The following is a 24,147-nucleotide window of genomic DNA, read 5'->3' on the forward strand; positions in this document are numbered from 1 at the left end:
ACAACAACCAAGACCCCAAACTGATATCTGCATCTTTGGGTTCCTTCTACCTCCAAAGATTGGTAGCTAACAGCTAGACTCAACTTGGGTCTCAATGATGGAGATTGGTATTCTCAATTTTAACTTTCTCCTATAAAGTTCCATCAGAACTTCACTTGAGTTTGAATCTTACCTCTGCAGCTGACCAGTTGTGTGGCCAGAGCATGCCATCGGATCCCTCTTTCTCTGTGTAGAATGATGTGGGCAGCAGAGTCCCGCAACCCTTTTCTGAGTGCTTGTGGATTCTGTGACTCACTTAGGGTGAAGGTGTTTGTGAGCCTCCTGAAAATGTTGGGTAAATGTCATCATTTTCAGACGAACTAGAGCATAGCATAAATCCAGCAAGTGTAAGCTAGTAAGTGAGGCTCTCAACATACCCAACTGCTTGTTGCTTTTCTCCAGTTGCCTCTGCTTTCAGGGCTTTGAGTTGCAGAAGTATGACAGGAGGCTTAATTGCTGAAGGAGTTTCTAGAGTAAACGTGCTTTGGTATCAGATCTGAGGAGATGGCTTAGTGTATAAGTGCTTGCCTTACACATACAAGGTTTCTGCTTCATTCCCAGAACCTATCTAGCCAAGGCTGAACATAGAGTGCCAGACTTATAATCCCAGTTTTGAGGAGGCAGAGATAGACAGATACCTGAGGTCCCTGGCCAGCTAGCCGATCCTACTTGGTGAGTTCAAGACCAATGTAAAATCTAAAAATAATAGGTGATTGGCTCCTGAGGAACAATGTCTGAGGCTCTCCTTTGACCTCCATGCACACACAAATACATCTTATGCATATTAACACTCGTGTACACACACACACACACACACATACACGCACACACACGCACACACACACACACACACACTAAGAAAGAATCAGTCTAGTTCAGTTTCCTGGCCTTTGGGTTTGGGAAACTGAGGCCTAGATAGTTGAATTGTCAGGCTAGGAAACCGTGCTGATAGGAGACAGGTCAGGAGAGGATGAGCCAACATGGATAGGTCATTTTTATGGGTGGGGTGTGGCTGTCTTAGGGCATACCTGCATTACTAATTACAGGTACTTAGTGCTCTTTTGATGTTCCATATTAGAAGTCCTTTCTGAAATTTGTGGAGCTGGTTCTAGACCGTGTGGACTAGATGGTGTGGGCATGCTGCAGCACTGCTATGACCTGGCTTTGGGATATTTCCCGACCCATCACATCAAAAGAGTCAATTTTCCCTGATCTCAGATGGCACAACCTGTCCTTGCTTGGTGGTCAGCATTCCAGAGAGTGTCCACAAAGGTTGAACAAAACAGTGACCCCTTAGTGGACAAGCTTCTTCATCTGGAGAAATTGTCACCATTATTTTGGAAGGGATATTCTTGTAAGAGCTTTTACTACCAGTAAGTGAGAGGCAAAACCTTGCTTATACTGAAAGGACCATGGCTTTACTGCAGACAGGAGAGTATGTCAGACAACAGACATCAGGAACAGGAGCTTGGTGTGTGGATCCATCTTCAGGAGAAGGGGTGCCAACAAACACAAACAGCAGTGCTCAGTGTGAGTAGCCGTTTCTCCTCCTTGTTGCCCTAAAACTTCCCAGGTGAGTACAGGTCAAAGTCTCGGCTCTGCCACCTCCATATCTAGGACACAACTCCTGATCCAAATGTGACCCAGTTTTACCATCTAGAGCACAGGATCTCTTTCTACCTTGAAGGATCTCAGAAAGGTCAGCACGGCCTGGAGTCTGCTATGCTCTGTAATCAAGAATCACTAGCTGCTATCATTACCCAGCACCTGTCCCTGCCTATAGAGGTACTGGCCCTTTGGGGGACACTGGCTGTGCAGCATTAAGGCACTGCCTGACTCTATAGCTCTGTGTCATGTGCTAATGTTCCTAAGGTCAACCCTGGGCTTTTTGTCATGGCTCGGAGTTCCCACAATAGACTGCTGTGTTTGTGGCCACTTGGATTCCTCTCACTTTGTCATTGATTGCACCTGAGATCTTGTAGCTAACTGTGGTTATCACTTAAAGAGAGGGCATATTCACAGACTTTTGTTCAATGTGACCCAACTACTTGGAAGGTACCTACTTTTCCCCATTCTTCTTAAACTGATGCTCACAGACCTCCAGCAGTTTGCTGGAAGGCTTCACGGGGTTCCAGTTGCTGATTCAGGGCTGTCCCATGGTTCCATATTGTATCCTTTTCACCCTTCTGTCTTGTGGATCATCTCTGAAATCTCCTGTGAGGGTCTGAGGCTCTTCAGAGTAGGCAATGGGAGAAACAGAGCACATACCCGAGGGGCCTTTCAAAGCAGCTGTCCTAGAAGGGGAAGGGTAGCAGGAAGATATGGGGCATCTGTTCCTATGCTTGGAGCAAGAGTAGAGCATGATCCCCTTTACTTGCTTCTATACAGGTCCTGGCCTCTGTGATGCCCTCAAGAGTAGGGTCCTGTCCAGGAAAGTCGGTCTTGGCTACACTCCAGTCTGTGAGGCATTGGATGGGGGCTTTTCCCCAGTGCAGTGTGACTTGGCCCAGGGCAGTTGCTGGTGTGTCCTGGCAAGTGGAGAGGAAGTGCCTGGGACTCGTGTGGTAGGCACCCAGCCTGCCTGTGAAAGTAAGTCTTGAGCTGCTGGAGGTACTGTAGGCTGAAAGCCTCAAGCTATACTATGGGGTCTCTGAGACCCTCTGCTGTTGGAACGAGAATGGCAGAATACGAAGATAATTGATTGATATGATGGGGAAACTAGTGTGTGCACTTCCAAAAACCATAGCCTGACCTTGAAAGTGGGAAGAGCCTTGTGCCCCAGGAATCTATTGCGGTAGCTCAATAGAGTCTGGCCTAGTTTTCTCTATTGTCCCCAATCAGGAGAAACATCATTTCTAGTTATAATTCAGGAAGTTACTTGAATATCTAGTACTGATATATACATCACATGAGCACATATAATAATAGGAAAATGCATTATTATATTTTATAATAAACTTATTAAAATCCTGCCATGAAGGCAAGGCCTTGTAAGCCCAGCACTCCCTGGCAGGAGAATTACCAGTTTGAGTCCTGCTTGGCTGACAAAATTAGCAAGACCATGTCTAAAACAAAAGAAAACTAAACCAAACCAAACCAAACCAAATCAAACCAAACAAATCAAAAATACAAAGAAAGAAATCGACATTCTGGCCAAGGACACTAAGCTAAATAAGAGCTTAACTATGTCCTTGATGACTATGGTGTCCGTCTGCTCCTGGGATGTAGGATTGTACTAGGAATTTCTGGAGAGTCAAAGTTCTTGCTAGATCTACAGTAATGGGTGGTATTTGGTGAACTCTTAGTGACTGAGTATAGTTGGGGAATAGAAAGTCCCCAAGTTACTAGAAAATCCCCACGTGCTCTAACACTGCTCATTCAAACCCAGGAGAGCGGGGCAAACTTGAAAGCTTCATGTCATGAGGCCTGAATTTGCTCAGGTTCAGTTCTGAATGTTAAAGTGGGAGTCGAGTGGAAAGCAGCTGGGCTGTGAGCCCTGAGGTAAAGAGGGTGGTGGTCATTGGATTGACAATGCATCGGAGATGCTGCTGTAAGACTCACCTTTTCTGGATGTTTGATGAAACTGAGAGACAGTGAACTTATCCAGTGAGAAGGCATAGAAGGAGGGGGAAGAACCAGGCCCTGACAGAGCAGGACATAACCAGAAAGGGCCTGGGGAACAATCAAAGGGAAGCAGAAAGGTAGGCAGGAGCAGGACTGAAGTCTGGGAGATGGCTATTACTCTTCTCCCTCTCTGCCCCCAGGCCCACAGTGTCCACTGCCATTCTCTGGGTCAGATGTGACTGATGGAGTGGTCTTCTGTGAGACAGCCTCTAGCTCAGGAGTGACCACTGTTCAACAGTGCCAGCTGTTCTGCCGCCAGGGCCTCCGGAACGTCTTTTCACCAGGGCCACTGATTTGTAACCTGGAGAGTCAGCGCTGGGTGACACTGCCACTACCCAGAGCCTGTCAGAGTGAGTAGCAATAGGAACATGTCCTGCACTCTGTTCTTTCTCAGGGATATTGCTAAAGAAACTTTCTGCCGCTCAAGTACAGCCTTTTCATGGTAAGTCAGGTGATGCCAGGGTTGTTGAGCTGGCCCATGGAGCACTGCTTCTAGAAGGAGCAGATTAGATTTTACTAGTGGTTTTCCCATAATGAATATGGGAAGGTTGACATTATTCTAGGTTCCTTGTGGTTACTTGGATTGGAAACATATGCAGCTGGTGGATGCTTCCACTGCTGAGTTACAGACCATAGATGATGTGCTCTGAGATTCCTGTGCATCGTACATTGAGCCCTAACCTCTCCCCATATTTACCTTGTTCTCTCTGGTAAATGACTGGCAGGGTAGGGGTCCAAGGCCTCTGGAAGGTAGGCATCAGTATCATGGGTAAATGCAGGCTTCTTCCTATGTGCAACTTCTGCTGCCCCCGAGAACCCATTCAACTCAGTAAAGACAAACCCACAGACACATGCAATAGTGTGGCTGCATGGGTTTCTGTCTAAGCCTGACTTGGTGAAGTCAGGCTGTGAGTATTCCCAGCAGAACTGGACTAGTAGAACCTTATACTTGACCTTCCTGGGGCAGTGGTAGGAAAGGCATCTGAGGTAGAGACCCACAATCTGGGACTGACCTACATCACAGGGCTCAAGCTGACTGCTAGAGTGTCCACAACAGGATTAGCTGCAAAGCCCTATTGGTTGTAGAGGGTTCTCATACAGACAAAGTTTAACCTGTGGTTTGGACAAATAAGTGGCCCATCTCTTGATTTTGACAGGGTAGCTCCAAGTGCAATTAAGACCAAGTCAACCTTCATTGAGCACTGAGCAGCATTTGAGAACATCTACCCCTAGTCTGCTGAATTATGTGAGATGGTGGTATTTATGTGCAAAGCAGTGTGGGAGATTTTCCAGGGAGAATGTCAGAATCCCTGTAAAGAGGCAACCCGATTTGGGTGCAGAAGCAGCTCTGAGCTTGCTGTTGAGGAGGTTAAGTGTTTTCAGAGTTAAAGCAGAAAGCCGGGGTCTGTGTGCTTATGCTAAATTAGAAGGAACTATATATCAAGGAAAATCCACAGGAAGACATCCTACAGATCTATGGCCTCAGTCCTCTGACCTCTTGTGCTTGGCTGCAGGGCCTCAGCTGTGGCAGACCATGCAAACTCAAGCACACTTCCAGCTCCTGCTCCCACCAGGCAAGATGTGCAGTATTGACTACTCTGGCTTGCTGCAGGCCTTCCAGGTCTTCATACTGGATGAGCTGATAACCCGTGGCTTCTGCCAGATCCAGGTATGTACCAGCCTTTCCATCAGTGAGGGCTTGGTTTAAACTCAGTGTATCTGTCAGGGAGCCTCAGGTTGGAAAGAGACTTTTTAGTACCCAATCCTCAGGAGCAGGATGGTGGAAATACAGAAAGCAACACAAGACCAACACTCCTGACACATGATTGACATCAACAGTTTCTTCTTCTTCTCTGTTCCTAAAACAAGATGTTTTTCTCCATGCAGGTAAAGACATTTGGGACCCTGGTTTCCAGGACTGTCTGTGACAACTCCTCAATACAGGTGGGGTGTCTGACTGCAGAGCGTTTAGGAGTAAATGCTACATGGAAGTTACAGCTTGAGGACATCTCAGTGGGCTCACTTCCAAATTTGCACAGCATTGGTAAGTTTGCCTTCACTGCTGCCTTGAAGAAGCTGGGCAGCTTCATTGACTCCTAGACTGCTCCCTACAATGAAACTGGGGAAGGCCTAGTCTCTTCTCATAACAACACAAGGAGAATTCTGTCTATCCCTTGGAAAGAGCTAGTTGTGTATTAAAAAGTATGGACAAATTAAATTGCCTGGTACTGGAGTCATAGATGGTTGTGAGCCACTCAGTGTGGGTGCTGGAATTTGAACTCTGGTCTTCTGCAAGAGCAATTAGTATGCTGAAGCCACTGATACAGCTCACATGGGCAGTACAAAATAAGTAGATTACTAGATAATTACTAGATAATCAATCGGTTACTAGAAAAAACATAAAACATGAAATTAGGGAAGTGGGTGGAAGGTGTGGGCATGGGGTTAATCTGTGAAGAATTAGGAGAATGAGCTGCGAATGATATAATAAAATTGTATTGTGTTAATGGATTATAGAGTTAATAGTTTCATGTATATATATATATATATATAGAGAGAGAGAGAGAGAGAGAGAGAGGTGTATATGCACACACAGTGCACACACACATGCACACGCACACACACACACACACACACACACACACGCACCAGTAGAATTCTGGTCAATAAGGACAAATAGCATCGTGAACAAGGAAGAGTTAGATGGTGAGATAGACACAGTATGAAGGGAGATGGGTGGAGGTGGAGAGAGGAGTCTTTACTGGTTTACAATTTACATATCATCCACTTCCACTGAGAAAATACCTCAGTATATTGCCCCTTTTACCTTGACAGTTGTGTTAGAAATGAATTGAGAGACCACAAATGCCTAAGAAAGGGCAAAGTGAGCTGTATGAGTGTGTGGCTGTTTTCTCTGAGCTTTCTGATAGGGTGGGGAATAATTCACACATCTCTAAGTAAGGTCTGGAAGTTAGCACCTGCCTCTCCTCTGTTATTCAGTGCCCAGAAGTAACGAAGACTACCTGAAACTTTATCTCTGTTCTTGAAGTCTTAATAAAATACAAACAAACAAACATGTTTAGGATAGAATCTGGAAGGCAGGCTACGAGTCTGTCATTCGCTTGGCTTTCTGACAAGACAATAATCTACCTAGCGTTTTGGATCAGTGGTTTCCATTGCCTTCACTCAAAAAGCCGGGATGATTTGGGAGTGTTTGCTATTGTAAAAGCAAGAGATGTTAGTCCCAGCTTCAATGTGAAGGCAACAATGTCTGTGGCTTCAGGTCAAGCCCAATTTGCCAGTGGGAGGTTGTAGCATGGATGATTTCTGCACACAAAGGTCTGTCCCAGATCCTTACAAGGCACTCTTCTGCTTTCCACTTGGAAATCCATAGCCTTCCACATATTTATCAGAATTGTAAAAGTCACATTTCCAACTGAAGGGCCTACCTTTCTTTGGCATGGCCCTTTTATATACTCTAACCCTTGGGAACCGTCCCATCAGCAAACAAAGCATTCCTAGGCCTGTCTAACAGATGTGCACACTGGCACTCAGAGGGGGTGATGGATCACCTGCTTAGTGTGCCCCAGATCATGGCAATGCAGATCATGTACCAAGAGGGGTCAGTCTGGTGCCACCAAACCTGAACTTGTTAGAGTTTTACATGTGTGTGTGTGTGTGTGTGTGTGTGTGTGTGTGTGTGTGTGTGTCTTTGAACCACCTTCTCTAAGCCCAGTCTGTCCTAATGAAGAATTTGTGATGCCCATGTGTACTTTCTGACAGGCTATTCTAGGCAGCCACACCCCAGCTCTCCTCTGAGTCCCTCAGGAAACAATGGGATGATCTCTGCCTATTCTCTATCTTACAGAAAGGGCATTAATGGGCCAGGATCTCCTTGGGCGCTTTGCAAATCTGATACAAAGTGGCAAGTTCCAGCTTCATCTGGACTCTAAGACATTCTCAGCTGATACCATCTTGTACTTTCTCAATGGGGACAGATTTGTCACCTCTCCCATGACTCAGCTTGGATGCTTGGAAGGATTTTACAGAGTTTCAACCACCAGTCAGGACCCTCTGGGCTGTGGTAGGTACATGCTTCCCTCTTGGCTGAGGTATGGAACCTCAGGGGACTGTAAAAAAGGCCATTGTACTTTGGGAGAATCATCAATGCATTGATCAATATGTATTTTCCTGTCCAGTTTTCAAGGGAATCACTCATTAACCATCACTCATAAGACTCACAAGGAAGAGGAAGCCAGTGTGTGACATTGTTCTTTCTGTTAGTTCTTCCTTGGCTTGAACCTGGTGCTGGAATCCCATGTCTACCCTGTATCCTAGCTTGACATTTCTTGGTTTTGTTTTGGCAAGATGTCATTGCTCTCAACCACTACATAGCCATTTCACAGCCGGCTCTACTGGTTATCGAGATGAGACCTGCTACAGGTTGACTTGACTGGTTTTGCTCTTGTCCATAAGCATCTTTGAAGACCATTTTCATGGAAATGCAGTTGCAATGGGAATGATAGATAGGTCAGCTTCCTGTCACTCTCTTTATAGTCACTCCTGACTCAGTTGCTTTTTATTATAGTTCAGTAAGTTGAACTTGAATTGGCTACAATCAAGATATCTTTAGGACTTGTTCCTTCTACGGGCCCTGGAGGGATCTGACTCCATCAGTTTCCCAGCCACATTCCCTGGCCCTAGAGTCCCTCTTTCATTGTCATGGACAATGTACTATAGTTTTCTGATCCTCCCTTATTTGGCTTCTTCCATTTAAGAGCCATCTTAATGACCTACAGCTGGATACTCCAGGAAAATTCCAGGGCTTCATGGTCCATCTATTTTTATTTTAATTCCACCTCTAATTTTAATTCCTGTTGGCCACAAAACTAATACACAGCTTCCAGTGGTAGGGATGTGGTGGTGTGTGGTAAGGAGGCAGGGTCATTGTTCCAGCACCAAAAAATTCAAAGATCTTATGATGGGATAGAAGCCTTCTTTCCTACATGGAGTGAATTGCAGAACATTTTTATTGAGCTGAAGAGAGATACTTTCTGTTGTTCCCCCCTATTTATATTAGTTTCAATACAAACGCTATGTAGACTTTCTAAAATCCTTGTGAAGTGAATTTGAGCTACATCTCAATCCTAGCACAGAGAATGGGAGCGTTGTCACTTCCAAACAGTATTTGCTGCATCAATTACACTCTGTGTTGTGACTTTGCAAGTATCTATTTCACAGGAGACCCTGATGGCAGGGCCTTTCTGCACCAGACAGATAAAGGGATGCAGAATCTGTTAAATGGGCTTGTGTAGCTTGAGCAGACTGGCTCCTCAGTGGGGCTTGAAGTCACCAAATCCAGTATCAATGGGTGAGGAATCCTAGCTCCTCTTGGGACAGAACACATATTTTGTCTTTCTGTCTACTTAGAGCTGCCCAGAACAGGGGGATGAGAAGTGAGAGGAAGAGTGGATGGTGGCATCTGCTAAATGGGGAAAACGGGAGTCATAGAGAGAGCATGTCACACATGCCAGCCACTGTGTTCTCAGACTTGACTATGCAGTGTCTTGAGCTACCTGGATGAACACCATTGAGTTTGTATGTGGGTGTTTATATACATGTGTTTTCACTGTGTTCATTTTACAACACACAGGAAGTAAGGGGGAAGCTGAGAATCCTGTCACAGGTGCTTAGTCAATTGTCACTCTAAGCTCCTATCAGGAGATTGGGGCTTAGATGGGAAGGTTTTGCCTAAAAGAGAAACCCAGTGTGGATTGTGTGGGGACCTGGTATCAGAGTGCGAAGGGCTTCAGTAAGCCCTCCTGAAAATTACAGAATGGTGCCCAGGAAAGAGGTCTGAAATCAGACTTTTCTCTAAACTTTCTTTTGGCCTTTTCTGTAAAGGCTCAGAACTTGGGGCTTTCTGAGACACATAGTCAGGTCTCAATAGTTTACCTTAGTCACTGTAGAAAGTGAAGTGTGATTAGATTCTAATAACCATGGATGAGCTGAAGCAGAAGACCAGACTCATTTGCTTTACCTACTGTAGTTGAGTATCATTTCAGCTCTATCTACAGTTTGTATTTCAACTGCTAAGTCTTCTGACCTTATCACAAAGGGTTGCCCTTCTCACCATCTAGTCTTTCACCTCTCTTCAGATAGAAAGGTCCAGAATGAATTTACAAAGACTTGCACAAAATGTCTAGGTTTTTCTGCATATGTGTGAATATGTCTGAGAACCCCCAGTGAATTTCTTGTATGTATGGGAACTTGTTGGTATTTCTGTAGAGCTGGGTGCTTTCCCCATGCTATCCTGTGAGTGAGGTTAGGAAGCTGAGACATACAGCTCTCTATACACTTAATCCATGGTCTTTAGAATCAGACAAGCTTGGGCTGGAGTCCTTGCACCAGCAGCTTTTTCATTCCTGGAATCCCAGAGGTCCTTTGTCCTCCCCTAAAAGTCCTGAACTCCTTGATGTAGAGCACATTTCTCTGCCTGTAACTAACCCTCAGTGAGCACCCCTGATTTTTAGTTGGCAGTACAGACATGTGATCTTGGCTCCATCCAATTCCAAAGCTTTGGTTCCACCCTGTGCACCACACCTCTCCCTTCTCAAAAGGGGAGTGCTAGTAAAATCATACCATCCAAGAATCAGGCTTCTCCTCCTTGGCTCTTCTCCTTCCAAAACACATCTGGAACACAGCTGTGAAGCTGTGGTGTTACAAGGCAGGGCATTGTCCTGTGGAGATGAAGCAGGCTTTTTTCACTGTCATCTGTGAGGTCTGATGTAAGTGGTCCTTGGTTGTGCACTGGCTTGGGTGGGAGTCGCTTCCCTTTCTTGTAAATTGTATGAGCATGGTCATTCTGACCCTGGGAACTGGTGTCCGTTGAGGATAGTAGGGAGAAGAAGCTTTGCTTGCAGTTTCCTTATAGGTCTGTTCACTTTTTTCTTTATATATATTTTGTGGCTTCTCTGGAATTCCCTCCTGGCAGCCTCCATTAGAGGGAATCACAGGGAGACTGTCAAGATTTTCCATTTTTCTTTGGTCTAACACTAATTTCCACTTACCTACAGTAAGTTCTTTTTTTTCCCTCACTACAAATTCTCATAATAGAACTAGTTCCCTATGGACTTTTTTTATCCAATTGTTATGTTATGGCTTTCCCTTTTTCCTTTCCTCCTTTCCATCCATTCATCCATCTGCCTTCCCCCCCCCCCAAGCTTTAAAAGTATAGTTACGTGCAAACCCCATACCACAAGTGCAGAGCAGCAAAGATTTACATGGTACCACAAGACAGTGGTGTAAAGTGCCCTTTAAGACAGCCAGAGAGGTATGTTAGGGCAGGTGCTGGGTGGGGTCTGAAAAAGTGAGCAGGAATTGGTGCTAAGATAAGTAGATGGGATTAGGGTCTCTCTCTCTCTCTCTCTCTCTCTCTCTCTCTCTCTCTTTCTCTCTGTCTCTCTGCACACACACACACACACACACACACACACACACACACACACACACTTAAGTGTTAGGGGCACAAAAGTGAAGACCATTGCAGAAACTAGATGTAATAGCAAAAAAGCAATGAGTCTAAACCTTCCTGGCTTTATGAGGCAATGACGTAGTTTCTACAGAAGAATAGAGTCAGTGGGGAAACATGGCAGGAAGTGAGCCATAGAGAAAGATAGGATCCTGTGTATAGACACAAGTTTGGACTACCAACAAAGCACCACAGAAAAATTTTGAGCTGGAGAATGACAGAACCAGAAAAACTTGACAGGGCTTGCACGAACTTCTTAAAAGGTAAAATATTATGATGTCACCCAAAGATACTTTTCCTCTTTGCAAAAGTACAGCAAGTTGAAAGAAATATTGGCAGGAAGAACAACATAACTCACAGCCTTGAAAGCTCTAAACCCAAATAGTGCAACCCTTTTATTATATAGAGGAGGGTACTCATCATAGCTTTTAGTAATTCTGGTTTGTGGATTAGAAGGTGAATGTGAGCATGCAGAGGCCATGGTCCACTTCCTGGTCTTGAGAGGAGCTACTTGCTCAGGAAAGAATGATGGTCATCAAGGCTCGACCTCATTATGATCTACAAAAGTGCCCTTTAGATGGAAAAACTCTTTGTATGAGGGGCAGTCACAGTGGTGAAGGAGCATGCATGCTTCTCAAACCGACAGGAGCGTGTGGTTTGATAGTATCTCTCCAGGTCTCACTTTCCTGTCTTTGTCAGGACTCTGAGTAAAGATGGCAGAGCTGATTACATTGGCCAGGAAACATTAGTTTCCTTTGGCCCCAAATTTACAGATACTTACTTGAAAAAAATTGTCTCAACCAATCATTATCAATCTGACTCAAAGAAGTAGTGGAACTTGGTGCTCAGAGGAGGACCCTCACTGCCAGCATACACTGGAAAGTACTACATAGTTTCCAAGATGTGGCTGCGTTTCTGATTTACTCTGACATAGCAAGAATGCATGCAGACTGAAGATGGTTACTCTCAGGATACCAACTCCATCTCACTGTGCTCCACCATGTTGTGCTTACTTTTTGTCATTTAATGATCTTGCTGCCAAATCAGAAAAGATGCTCTTTGCATAGGGCTGTGAGACAGCACAAGAGAACAGCTGGCACTGTGCATGTCATATGTCCTAATTTCACCCTCTCCCCTTCTGGGAGAGTCCTTTAGCAAGTGATGGCTGAGCATTCCAGGTGGAATCCCACTTATCACTTGTGAGATGGGAATAGATACTCATTCTTAGTGGTAATCATAGAGGAATTTAAATTCAACAATGTGGCTACTCTGGCAAGGGACCGCATCCAAAGATCTAGGTCGTGTTATCTGCCTGGAATACAGACATATCTTTAGTACACACATTTAACCCAAATGAAGGTAAAGTTAGTTTGTATAAGGATGCAGCCATGTTTAAAAGTGATGTCTAATTGAGTGGCAGACAAAGTGACAAATCAGAGAGAGATTTCAAAGAATGAGTCAGAGATAGGATAAATCAAACTTTCACAAGAACAGACAGAAAGGGGAGGCAACTTAAGGGAGTAGGAGAGAGAGAGAGAGAGAGAGAGAGAGACACAGACAGACAGACAGACAGACACAGAGAGAGACAGAGAGAGACAGAGAGAGACAGAGAGAGACAGAGAGAGACAGAGAGAGAGAGAACAGTTTTACCAGAAAAGTTTTACAGAGACAAATTGTAGGTGAAGACAGGATGAGACAGAGAATGGGAAAGATCCAGAAGATCAGAATAGATTGGCAGATTTTGTCTGAGGCCAAGCAGAGCAATTCATTTAGAAGCTGAGAGAAGCCAGTTTGAGTCAGTCATTTTGGAGAGGAGCTTGGCTCATAACAGCTGAGTTGCACTAGCCTGTCAGAGTTCAGAAAGAACTAGAGAAGGATATTGAAGGATATTTACTTGGCAATAAATCTCTGAGATGACAATTTCATCTGGCTAACAAAAGTTACTTTTATAGGTAATACATTAATCCATAGACCAGAGAGCACCCTTCCAATGGAGGTAGCTCTCATTTTATGGGATAATACTCAGTTTTTGAAGTTATTTGACAAATTATTGTGGACACAGTCCTGAACACGAGGGAAAGAGAAAAATGCCCTTCATGTTTCTCTGAGCCATCAGTGTCAGGGTGGCCAATCCCTACATTTCTCTACAATGGATCTCCTGAAGGCTCTAACTTTAATACCCTGTAAGATATATATCTTTGTAGTTAGAATCCCACTGCCCAACTAATGTATGCACTCACTAAATAACAATTATTTTTACTTTTACTTTGAGGGATATAGCCACATTAACAAGAAAAGTGAGGAGGGACTGAAGATGTTAGAGGAACACAAAGTACTAGGTGATAGCAGATCAGGAGTGTAACAGTAAGACACTGACATCCAGCATGACAAATTGATGGGAGATCTTATCCACAGAACTTGGGCTTTCTGAGTCAATCAGAATCCAAAAGGCCTGATATCGAGAAGAATTTTTAATGTAATCTGCTGGCTGCCTAATTCTTGTCTAGTATAGGCAGCATTGTTCGTGACTGACACACAGGGACATCAGCCATAGCAGTCAAATGAGATGGTAATAAGTTTCTAGAGTTACTGGGATTGATACACTGAGAAAGTACCATTTGCACAGTTAGCTACAAGGAAGGATGACCTTAAAAGTAAAAGTAATTGTTATTTGTTGAGGGCACACATGAGTCTGGCAGTAGGTTAGATTCTGTATGTATGTGACTATTATACCCCAATAAGTACTGCTCCATTTCATACAGGATAAAAATGACTTTAGAGGACCCTAAGAACTATATAGAAAGTTGCACTTTACCTAATCTACCTACACTTTCAGCTCTCCATCACATCCTTAGATTTGGGGAGCTATGTTTGGGCCTTATCTTTCCCATTGTCTCCAGATTCATCTTCTGCCAAGCTTATCTCCTTTGCAACCTCAGCTCTGGCTTGATTTGGCCTTTCCCTTGCCAGTACACCTTGAGGGCTTTGTACTTGCTGTTTACACTGTTTGGCGTTTGACCCCCTTTATTACTTGAGTCTCTAGTGTTACTTCTCAGAGGCTGTTTCTCTTTAATGTGCTCCTGGCTTGTCTCCTACTTTATTTAATCCAAGTCTGAAGTCCTGTGTGGATTCCTACACTTCCTGCATTTCCTCAGCTTCTGAAGAGAAAGCCCTACCTGCTTTTTTAGTTGGCTCCTCCACTTTGGATCCTGAGGCCATCTACTTCTCATTAGTTGTACAATTTGAAATCCTAGGCTGATTTGGGGGTTCTGCACATACTATAAGCCCTGTCTATGGCCATTACACAAGTTCTCACTCTGATGTCATCTGTGTTTGTGCCCCTAGTGAAATGCCCTGAAGGAAGCTTCTCTCAGGATGGAAAATGCACTCCCTGTCCTGCTGGCACCTACCAAGGGCAGGCAGGCAGCTCAGCTTGCATCCCATGCCCAAGGGGCAGAACAACCACCATCACTGGAGCTTTCAGCAAGACCCATTGTAAGTTCTTCCTGGACCACTCTGAAGAAGGAGCCTTCCCCACACAGAAGGCTGCAGCACAGCTGCTCTGCTTCAGTACCAGAGATGTTTGAAAACATATCTCTCTTCATGCTAGAAACTATCTCACAGTGGCAGGATGCTGAATAGCATCTATACATACTCCACAACTACTAGACAGCAACAGAAGCCTCTTTCCAAGTTGTGACCACCAAACAGTTGTAACAACCAAACTTGACTTCAAGAATTACTGAGTGATTCTTGGGTGGTGGTGGTGGGGAGCAAGACTTTCCACTGTTGGGAACCACTGGGTAATCAAAGGCCATTTTCTGTGAAGGCCAGGCTCCTCCCAGGCTCCTACCAGGCTCCTACCAGGCTCCTACCAGTCTCCAGGCCAGACCCCAGGCCAGGCATGTTACCTGCAAAGTCAAATTCACTCATCCCAACTCCTTTCTCGGGTAGACAGCGTGACCCACGTTTTTACAGATAAGATAAAGGCTCAGATAAGTGAGATTACTTAGCTGGATTCACACAGCTAACTCAGCTGACCTTTGAGCTTAGTTTTATCTAATTTTGAAACTTCTGACTTTTGTAAATTAACCTTTACAGAACCAGAAGTGGGAGAGTTTTCTCAACCATACTTATAACCATTTTGTAACTCGTGTTCAGTCTTTTCTGATCCATGGAAGGCCAAGACCCCATGGACTTGGACTTCCATATGTCATCAGATTTCATTTTACTGGACTACTGGACAACCACATAACTATTCTTAGGATTGCCCTAGAAAGGATCCATGGTTTGTAATAGATCTTTTTTATATAAATCTGTAATTATGTCAACACAAAGAAAATTTCATTGTTTATAATGTGAATAGTTTCCAAAATTTGTAAAGAAGTGATTAAAGCAAAGGAAGTCACCTTCTTTGATAAGGGAAGTATCCTGGGGAAGGAGAGCTATGCCAATCAGATAGAAATAATTCCAGATACATAATAAGAGGGGTTTTCTATGTAGAAGCTTAGCATTTCCTAAAACAGAAACCCCTCAGCATGCAATGTTCGTGACACCAGAATATTATTTCCCCTCAAACATTCCACCCATAGTGGAGGTGACCTAGCATGCTGTCCCTATGACAAAGCAGTATTTCCTTAAAAGGACATTTGTGTTATGGCCTGCTACTCATTGTGAAAGGAACAAGGTAGAAATGGAGGGAGCAACAGACCATGGTTGAAGCTTGCAGAAATCAGAGACAACTTGGTTCCTCTCTCTCCTTACCAGCATGGTGGCTGAAATCAAGCAGCTACTCTTCTGTGAGTGTCAATCTGTTCTCCATGAGACAGGTCAATGGTGCCACATTCCTAGTATATGATCTGACTCAGGGCAGATAGAGTGACAAGCATTAGTTTCTCGTGGTTCTCATGATTGAAGATCAGTGTGACAACATGGCAGAGGTGGGAGATAGGGGGTGGGAGGAATAGAGCTCTCAAGGTCAGTTCTCTCTAGCTGCTTATTTCACAGGACTTTTTGTACTGTGTGTACAAAGACTGAGACCTCCAGGCCCCCTCTTTGCTTAAAGACATAAATTCAACCCATTATGTCCCATACTTCTGACCTCACCTTCCCATAATTGGATCCCAAAAGTCCTACCCTCAAATTCTAGCACCTAAAAGACTGGCTTCAGCATATGAGTCAGGAAAGACACAATGTCAAGTCCATAGCAAGCAGAGGAGAAATATTTAAAGTGTGATAACACCTCCCCAACATGCACACGCATGCATGCGCGCGCGCGCACACACACACACACACACACACAAACACATGCACACACACACACAAACACATGCACACACACACAGAGTACTTGAGGTTCAGGGTTGACATTTCTGTGCACCTGTTGAGGATGGGACACTGTTATGAACATTCATTATTCCTCTTGAATCTAAAGAAGTATTGAGGGACTGATCTGAAGATTATGGGCCAGGTGGAGAAGTGACTTCCAGGATGAAGCAGTAACTTGAACACAGGGATAAGGAAGTGTTCAGCCCTAGATCCACTTCTGGCTTACATTCATGGACATTGGGAGGGTGATGTACATTTTAGACACTGGACAATGCCATGGGATGCAGTTTCTGCCTTCATAAAGCTTCCATCAAATAGGATGCATGTAGTCACTAAGCACCTATTTACAAGGAAATAGAAACACTGACCAAGCTTACCACTGTGAAGGAGAGGTTTCAATTCCAGGAAAAACTGTAGCATTGGACAAGACTAAGTTGGGGGTCTGGAGATGTTCAGACAGCTATTTCAAATGACCTGCATGGCTTTTATAGGCAACAGAATTCTGTTTCTCACTATTCTGGAGTTCTGGAAACCCAAGATCAAATTGCCATCAGGTTCAGCATCTACTGAAAATACCACAGATGGTGACTTTCTGAGTATCCTCATATGGTAGAAGGCCTCACTTCCTACTATGATCACTGATGACTCCAAAATATAGGTTTCAGAGTCATTACGAATGGTGCTTTATGGATGACATGAAATCTCAGTGGTGTTCTTTGCTGAAGGTGGATACACTAAGAGCTTTCAGCCAGAATGTCTGGGTTACCCATGTAACTTTGACATCACCACAGTCTAGAGGTCCTGGAAGTTGAAAGAGAGCAAGGGAATCATAGAGTTTCATAATTCATTGCTTATCCATCTGTTGTTCTAGGTGTCACTGACTGTCAGAGGGATGAGGCCGGCCTACAGTGTGACCAGAATGGTCAGTACCAAGCCAACCAGAAGGACATGGACAGTGGAGAAGTTTTCTGCGTGGATAGCGAGGGGCAGAGACTACAGTGGTTACAGACAGAGGCTGGACTCTCAGAATCCCAGTGTCTGAGTATGTTCTGGTTATTATATTCACTCTGGTTTCTGGTATCAGGATCTTGGGACCTTCAGAAAGGAACCACACACAGAAGCCATTAGTCTCCTACTTAATTCCAAAAGTTTTTAACCTACAGAGAAGTTGGAAGAACAATGAAATGGAAAATTTTCCTTTACTTATATTTTGTGCTTTCTTTTTCATTGTTGACTCATTTGTAAATATGTTTCAGGAATCATATCAACATTACCCCTGAGTAACATAGCAAGAAAGAAAGATGAATTTTCATAAAAGCTGACCTGCTGAAGCCTCCTCTCTTGTAGGAAGCTTGCTTCTGTAGATCTGGGTAGCATTACTCTCTCAGCTGGAAGCTGGGGACTACTGGTTATCTCTCCTAACTGCATCATCTCCTTTTGGGGTGACTTAGGATGAGTTGCTCAACCTTTCTTATTACTAGTGTCCCTAGTCTATTTTCTCAGATATTATGAGAACCAGCATCATCTTGTAATGTCAACAAATACTTCTTCAAATTGGTCTTCAGTGAGGTAGTAGATGAGATGGTCCCAGGAATGCATTCAAGTTCTCCCATACATTGTGTGAAAAGAGTCTTCAGAGCAGAGGAGAAAGGTGTGGTGTCAGAGTGGATTAGTCCCCAAAGTCTGCTTGCTGTTGGTGCAGCCCTGGATACTCACTAACTCTCCACAGTTTCCTCATTTGCAATATGAGGATCCAAATATGGTTCCAAATAAACTAGCTCACCATGTCCAGTACAGCTAACAGATACTTCAGACAGCTGGGGCTCAGAAGCTGTTGCTACCTGGTCCTCCTCTGTTCATGAAGAGGTGCAGAGGGTAGGGAGCAGAAAGAATGGGCAAGGTCTCTTTGTGTTAGTTTCCCCTTTTTGGTCCTTAGGACTCAACTCTTTCTTTATATACATTCTCCCTTTACTTGAGGGCGCTGGTCCTTGCTCTCCTTTCCTAGTGGACCACTTGTGGTTGTGGTGAGTTCTGCTGGCCAGACTATTAACCGTGCAAGAAGAGGGTTGGCATATGTGAGCTCACTGTGTGCCAGGAGTTTATGTATTCATCACATTGTACTTGTGGTATACCAAGGGTAGAAATTATTTTCTCCAATATTTTAGCTGAAGACACAGAAACATGGAATGTCAAAGTGCTTATCTTTAGCCTAAAACTGGGATACAACCTAACTAGATTCATTCTCGGATGCACCTCACTCCCTAAACCCTGTGCTTCTGGTTATATTGATCTGTGCTTCTATTCATATTCACGTATTTCCTCAATACACAGGTGTGAGGTGTGCATGCATGTGTGTGGGTCAGAGTGCATACACAAATTCTCACTTATACACAGCACACACACACACAGACACACAGACACACAGACACACAGACACACACACACACACACACAATGAGAAGCAATTATTTCCTAATGCTCAAAGCCATTATTCCTCTTCTCCAGAAAAATAATGACAAACCTCAAACATTTTTTTGGGGGGGATGATATGTATACCCTGTGAAATCCAATAGAATTCTTTTTTAATACTTTGTTTTATTTAATGTGCATCTGTGTGTAGATCAGAAAACCAAATCAGTTCCCATCCTTCTATCAAGTAAGTTCAGGAATTGAATGAGGTAATCAGGTAATATAAATGAGCCATCTGAGCAGTCCAGAAACACCTTTTGTTTTCTTCAATTCCTCTTCTTGTGGGCAGGGCTAACACCACAGGAGTTAGATGGCACTAGCAGATTCTTTAAGAGACCAGGAAGTGGTGTCATTCCAGGAGCTTGCAGAGTGTCTACAGAGGTGGTGCCACATGCACTGCAGCCCTGCTGCTCATTGGCTACTCAGGATTATTGTCTAGCTGCTTTGAGCCCTCTTTTGTCTACCATGGTTCAGTGTGAAAATGACCACAACATTTTGAGGCATTTGCAACTTGTTCTACCCAGGATTCAGAAAGAAAACAATGTTTTCATCAGCAGTATAAGAAGTGTTCAGGAGTTACAGCTAAGCAGACAGCTAGAGAGGATGTCCCTAAGGCACTCACTTTTGTCCAGTTTTCGGGGCATCTTCAGCGTCTTTGGCAAAGCTGTGAGATTATTTCCCTTTCTGGAGGTATGAGCTATTTCTGTGTTAGCAAACAGCTCTCCTGGGGGAGTTTGTCCCTTTTTACCTAGGAGAGGAGCTTTCTTCTGGGGAGGGAACGTGCAGACTCACATTGTATTTATTCTATCAGAAAACACACAGGCTTTAGACTTTAGCCTCCCCATTTTCTCACAGTGTCTCCTTGGGTGTTTCCATTCTCTATTCCCCTGCTACCTCTGCCCAGGTCTGCATGTTATCTTCACACATCCCAGGTTGGACATGCCTTCCTCCCTCATCCTCCTGTTCAGTCCAGTGATCTCTCCATGATGCTTCTACCATGATTGTTTTAAGAATTAATTCTCCTCACATTGTGTCCCTTAAGTCTCTGTGGCTATACACCCTCAGGAGAGAAGGTAGAAAATGGCACCAACACTCTGAGTTCCAGCATGTGACCATGTGTCTATCTAGCCACCCAGCTATTCATCCAGTGTCTCTGTCATTGTGCCAGCTTGCAAGGGATCAGATACGATCAATTCATTCCCCTTATCCTGGAGGGCGATGGGCACATTCATAGCCATGATTTGCTGTGCAGGAGTCATTATTGTCAGATATATGATGTTTTAACTTTAACCCTCAGGCTTCCTCTACAACTTCCTTAATACTTAGAAAACAGAACATTTGAAACCCCAAATTAATTTTTACTTGCTCCTCTGTTCTGCTGGCAGTGAACTTTTTCATGGCGATCCTAGCACTGTGAAGATCCTCACCATCAGGAATCCTTTGAGTAGTCTGTAAGCAGAGAGATAAATATGCTGCACTTTTAGTACACTTCGCTAGAAATGGAAAGACCTGTAAAGTTTAGTTTAACCAGAACATGAACATGCAGTCCATATGAACCCAACCTTAGTTATACTGGGAGCATTCTGCTGTGGTATTTGCTAGACTAGCACTTCCGGAGTATAAACTAAATAAGAAGTGGAAAAGTAGAAAGAGAGGCAGGATTATGAGGAGCAAGGCTGAGTATGGGCTGAGCTCATGAACCTGGTGACTTCAGCAACCAAAGGGTCACTTAGTAAACTCAGAAAATGTTTTATTTCTTCATTTTTAAAAAGTTTTCCTACACCATTGTATTACTCACAAGCAAACGCCCCTTGTCCCCTGCTTTTCCTTTCTCGTCCCTGACTCTTCCAGTTACTTCCTTTTGTTTGCCTTGCCAGGCTGCTCTCTATGCCAAAGCATCAGAACATTTAAGGCATGTTGTTTCTATAGTAACACTTCAGCATTTTCCTGTTTTACATATGAAAGCTGAGAGAAGACTATGTGGTGTATCCTCTACTTTTTTCTGCTTCTTCATCTAAAATATGGATTATTGCCCTGTGCAGAGCTATGCAGATACAAGACTCATTTATAATGGCTGGGATGTATATGATAATGAGCACCTACATCCAGGTCTGTAATGATGACTGAATGTGCTTAAGGAGCCTATAAATAACGTTTGTGTTCTGATAGAAACATGCAGCAGGCACATTGGAGCTTCTGTGGTTTGGAAGACAGCTCGATTTCCCTGCTTGTCACCCTCATGTTTCTACCCTTTGTGAGGAACGTATTCCAAGCCATAACGCTGTGGAAATTAGTTTTCTTTTTTTTAAATCTCCTTACTTGTCTAGTTCCATGAACATGTGGGTCTGTGAATCATACCAAATGGACCTCAAGTGTGTTGACAGTAGCTAGAGAAACAGATGATAACCTATCACTTAAGTAAATACAGTCTGAAAAAGGCAGGAGCCACGTGACACACCTCAAAATTTGCAAAAACTCATATGCACATATTTGATTTGTCCTATGAAAATAGCTTACCTCACTTCAGAATTCAGATTATTTTAGGGGAGTTTATTTTCAATGTAATCATTGTGCAACATAATTAGCATTTAAAGACAGGGAAAGAGATGATTAGATAGGAGAAAAATAGTTAGCGATGAGAAGAGCTTAGATAAAAGGTCCAACATAATATTCCATCTTCCTTTTACTTCCGAGAATAGGAGAGGAAAAGGAGACTCAGCGAGTTACACTGCTGAGTACTGGTGGGGAGGCAGGAGGCTGGCGCTCCCACCAATGGCAACTGCTCCATGTGAGACACTTATGCAACCAAGTGTGAGGACAGGTCCAGAGACTTCTTGATTGTAACAGAACTTTCTATCCTGACCTGATAATCACATGCAAATGTCCTAAACACACTTCAGGCTCTCGTCTCACAGGTCTGCTTATTTCCAGTGATGCGGAAATTTGAGAAAGCTCCAGAATCCAAGGTTATCTTTGATGCCAGTTCTCCTGTGATAGTCAAGTCCAGAGTCCCCAGTGCCAACTCCCCACTGGTGCAGTGCTTAGCAGGTAAGTGAGTTGAGGAAACGCATACAGGCAGAGCCAGAGAAAACTCCACTGTTCAGTGTGATGAAAATTTTAATAAGTCAGAAACATCAGAAGCAACTTGGTTTATGAAATATTTGCACAATTTCTAAGTTCTTTGCAGTTTATCTCATATCTACTAACTGCCAAGAGTTGCACTGAGTATTAGAAAATTGAAATACTTGTGTATTATCATGCACCTGTGTAATCTGTGTACTGAGAGGTAGGAGTACCAACTCTTGCTCAGTGAGCACTCCTCTTTATGGATCATCTAGGAATTTTATAACCATCCCATAGTGATCCCAAGGTTCACACGAGAAAAAAGGATTTGGAGTGTGAATAGTTTGTTTAATGACATGGAGTTAGCAAGTGACAGGTCTTAAATTTCAACCCAGGCTAGCAGATATCAAAGCCTGCAAGAACGGTCATGTGCCGTACTTTGAATAACGATCTGCTTTGGATAGTGTCTCTGTCTAGGCTAAGCTTATGCCCTTGCTTGCATTCCAAACATAACACAAAGCAGGAAGTGGGGCTTAACTAAATTATCTGTAGAACAAATGGTATGTGTGGTATCTAGGTAGATGGTGCCAAGGGGAAGGTTGGGCAGACAGGAGGAGAGCTGACTTGGTGTGTACCTATGAGGATGGCTTCTTGCACAGGATATTACACATGCACCATCACCCTTTCTAACACAGCATGCTTTGGAAAGCAAGCAGCAGACAGAAATGAAACGGAGGTATAGAATTGTATGGAGGGAGCCTAGCAGAAAGGACAAGGCTAGGATCTTTGCTGGCACCAGGAGATACTTTATTCAAGTAGGTGAAATTCAGTGCCTAAGTCAAGGGAACAACAATAGACAGAAGTTAGAGGGAGAATACCATATCAGACGTGTCTGGATAGATACAGTCTTGTAGAGAAATGAGAGCAGACTATCTTAGTCATAGGCAGGCGGGATCTATAAATCAGTGGTGTTTGGAAATCTTCAACTAGGAAACTTATTTCCCATGGCTTTGGAGACTGGAGTCCTGAAAGCAAGGGGTTGGAAGCATTGGTCTGTCCTCGGTGTCTCAATGGCCATCTTCTTGATTTGTTTCCACACAGATTCCCCTGTGAATAGGTGTCCTAGTCTCTTCTCTCTATTAGACATAGACTATGACCTCATTTCACATTATTTGGTTACCTCTTTACAGACCCTAACTCCTAATAAATTATGTAGTGGTGGTTATAACTTGAACATAGGAATGGGAAGCATAATTATTCCCATGATAAGTATCAAAAGAACGTTGCAGAAGGTCACATGGCCATGAAATGGCTGTGGCAGGGAGAAGTATAGGTACCACTGATTAGAGAAAAAAAGTTGTAAGGAAGTCTATGTAAAATGAAGAATGGAATGTAAGGGTGGAGAAGAAAAGGAAGAAGTAGGTTAAAAGCTCACTGGGACATTGTGTGCTTGGGACATAGCAGCAGTGCTGGGTCTGGGTCAGCACAAATTAACCTGATAGTTCTGATACTGATCCAGAATGGTTGTTGCTTTGACTGCCCTTATTTCTAAGTCTGAAGTGGGATCTTGCTTGCAGTGAAAATCAAGTTGATTTGGTCAAAAAGCAGAAGTTTGTTAAGACATGTGGGACCAATATCAGTCATTTTTCTTGAGTTCTAATGGGATAAGCCATTTTTTGGTTGAAAGACACTGCTTTCTAGTCCCCAGTTAATAAGGGGCATTATGGAAAAAGAGATGTGTGTGTGTGTGTGTGTGTGTGTGTGTGTGTGTGTGTGTGTGTGTGTGTGTGAATAGTGGAGATATGCGCATGATAAAGGGAAGGACAGGTTGTGGGTTTATCCCACCCTCGGCATCACCTGAGAGCTCAGAAGGGACTATACTGTGGTTCTTGCAGATTGTGCAGATGATGAAGCCTGCAGCTTCGTCACAGTGTCCTCAATGTCATCAGAGGTTTCATGTGATCTTTATTCTTGGACAAGAGACAACTTTGCCTGTGTGACTTCTGATCAGGTAAGCCAGGGCAGCTTCCTGCTCCTGTGAAGTGATCCGGTGGCCCCTGTGCCTACAGACTTCGAATCTGGCAATGGTAGCT

At 43.8% G+C, this 24,147-nt stretch overlaps 1 protein-coding gene across 4 annotated transcripts in view; it reads left to right on the forward strand.

Annotated features, from left to right (window-relative positions):
• Positions 1 to 24,147, forward strand: part of Tg (thyroglobulin) — a 184,563-nt gene that overhangs the window by 24,348 nt on the left and 136,068 nt on the right. For all 4 annotated transcript variants that reach the window (XM_087555765.1, XM_087555764.1, NM_030988.2 and 1 more), the window contains 10 exon segments: positions 1,467 to 1,569; positions 2,428 to 2,628; positions 3,804 to 4,013; positions 5,178 to 5,332; positions 5,551 to 5,707; positions 7,532 to 7,747; positions 14,540 to 14,689; positions 17,394 to 17,564; positions 21,923 to 22,039; positions 23,950 to 24,065. In XM_087555765.1, the coding sequence (XP_087411891.1) occupies positions 1,467 to 1,569; positions 2,428 to 2,628; positions 3,804 to 4,013; positions 5,178 to 5,332; positions 5,551 to 5,707; positions 7,532 to 7,747; positions 14,540 to 14,689; positions 17,394 to 17,564; positions 21,923 to 22,039; positions 23,950 to 24,065 (1,596 nt within the window).

Source organism: Rattus norvegicus, chromosome 7 (genome assembly GCF_021556685.1).
Source record: "Rattus norvegicus strain SHRSP/BbbUtx chromosome 7, alternate assembly SHRSP_T2T, whole genome shotgun sequence".
In the NCBI taxonomy this organism is placed as follows: domain Eukaryota; kingdom Metazoa; phylum Chordata; class Mammalia; order Rodentia; family Muridae; genus Rattus; species Rattus norvegicus.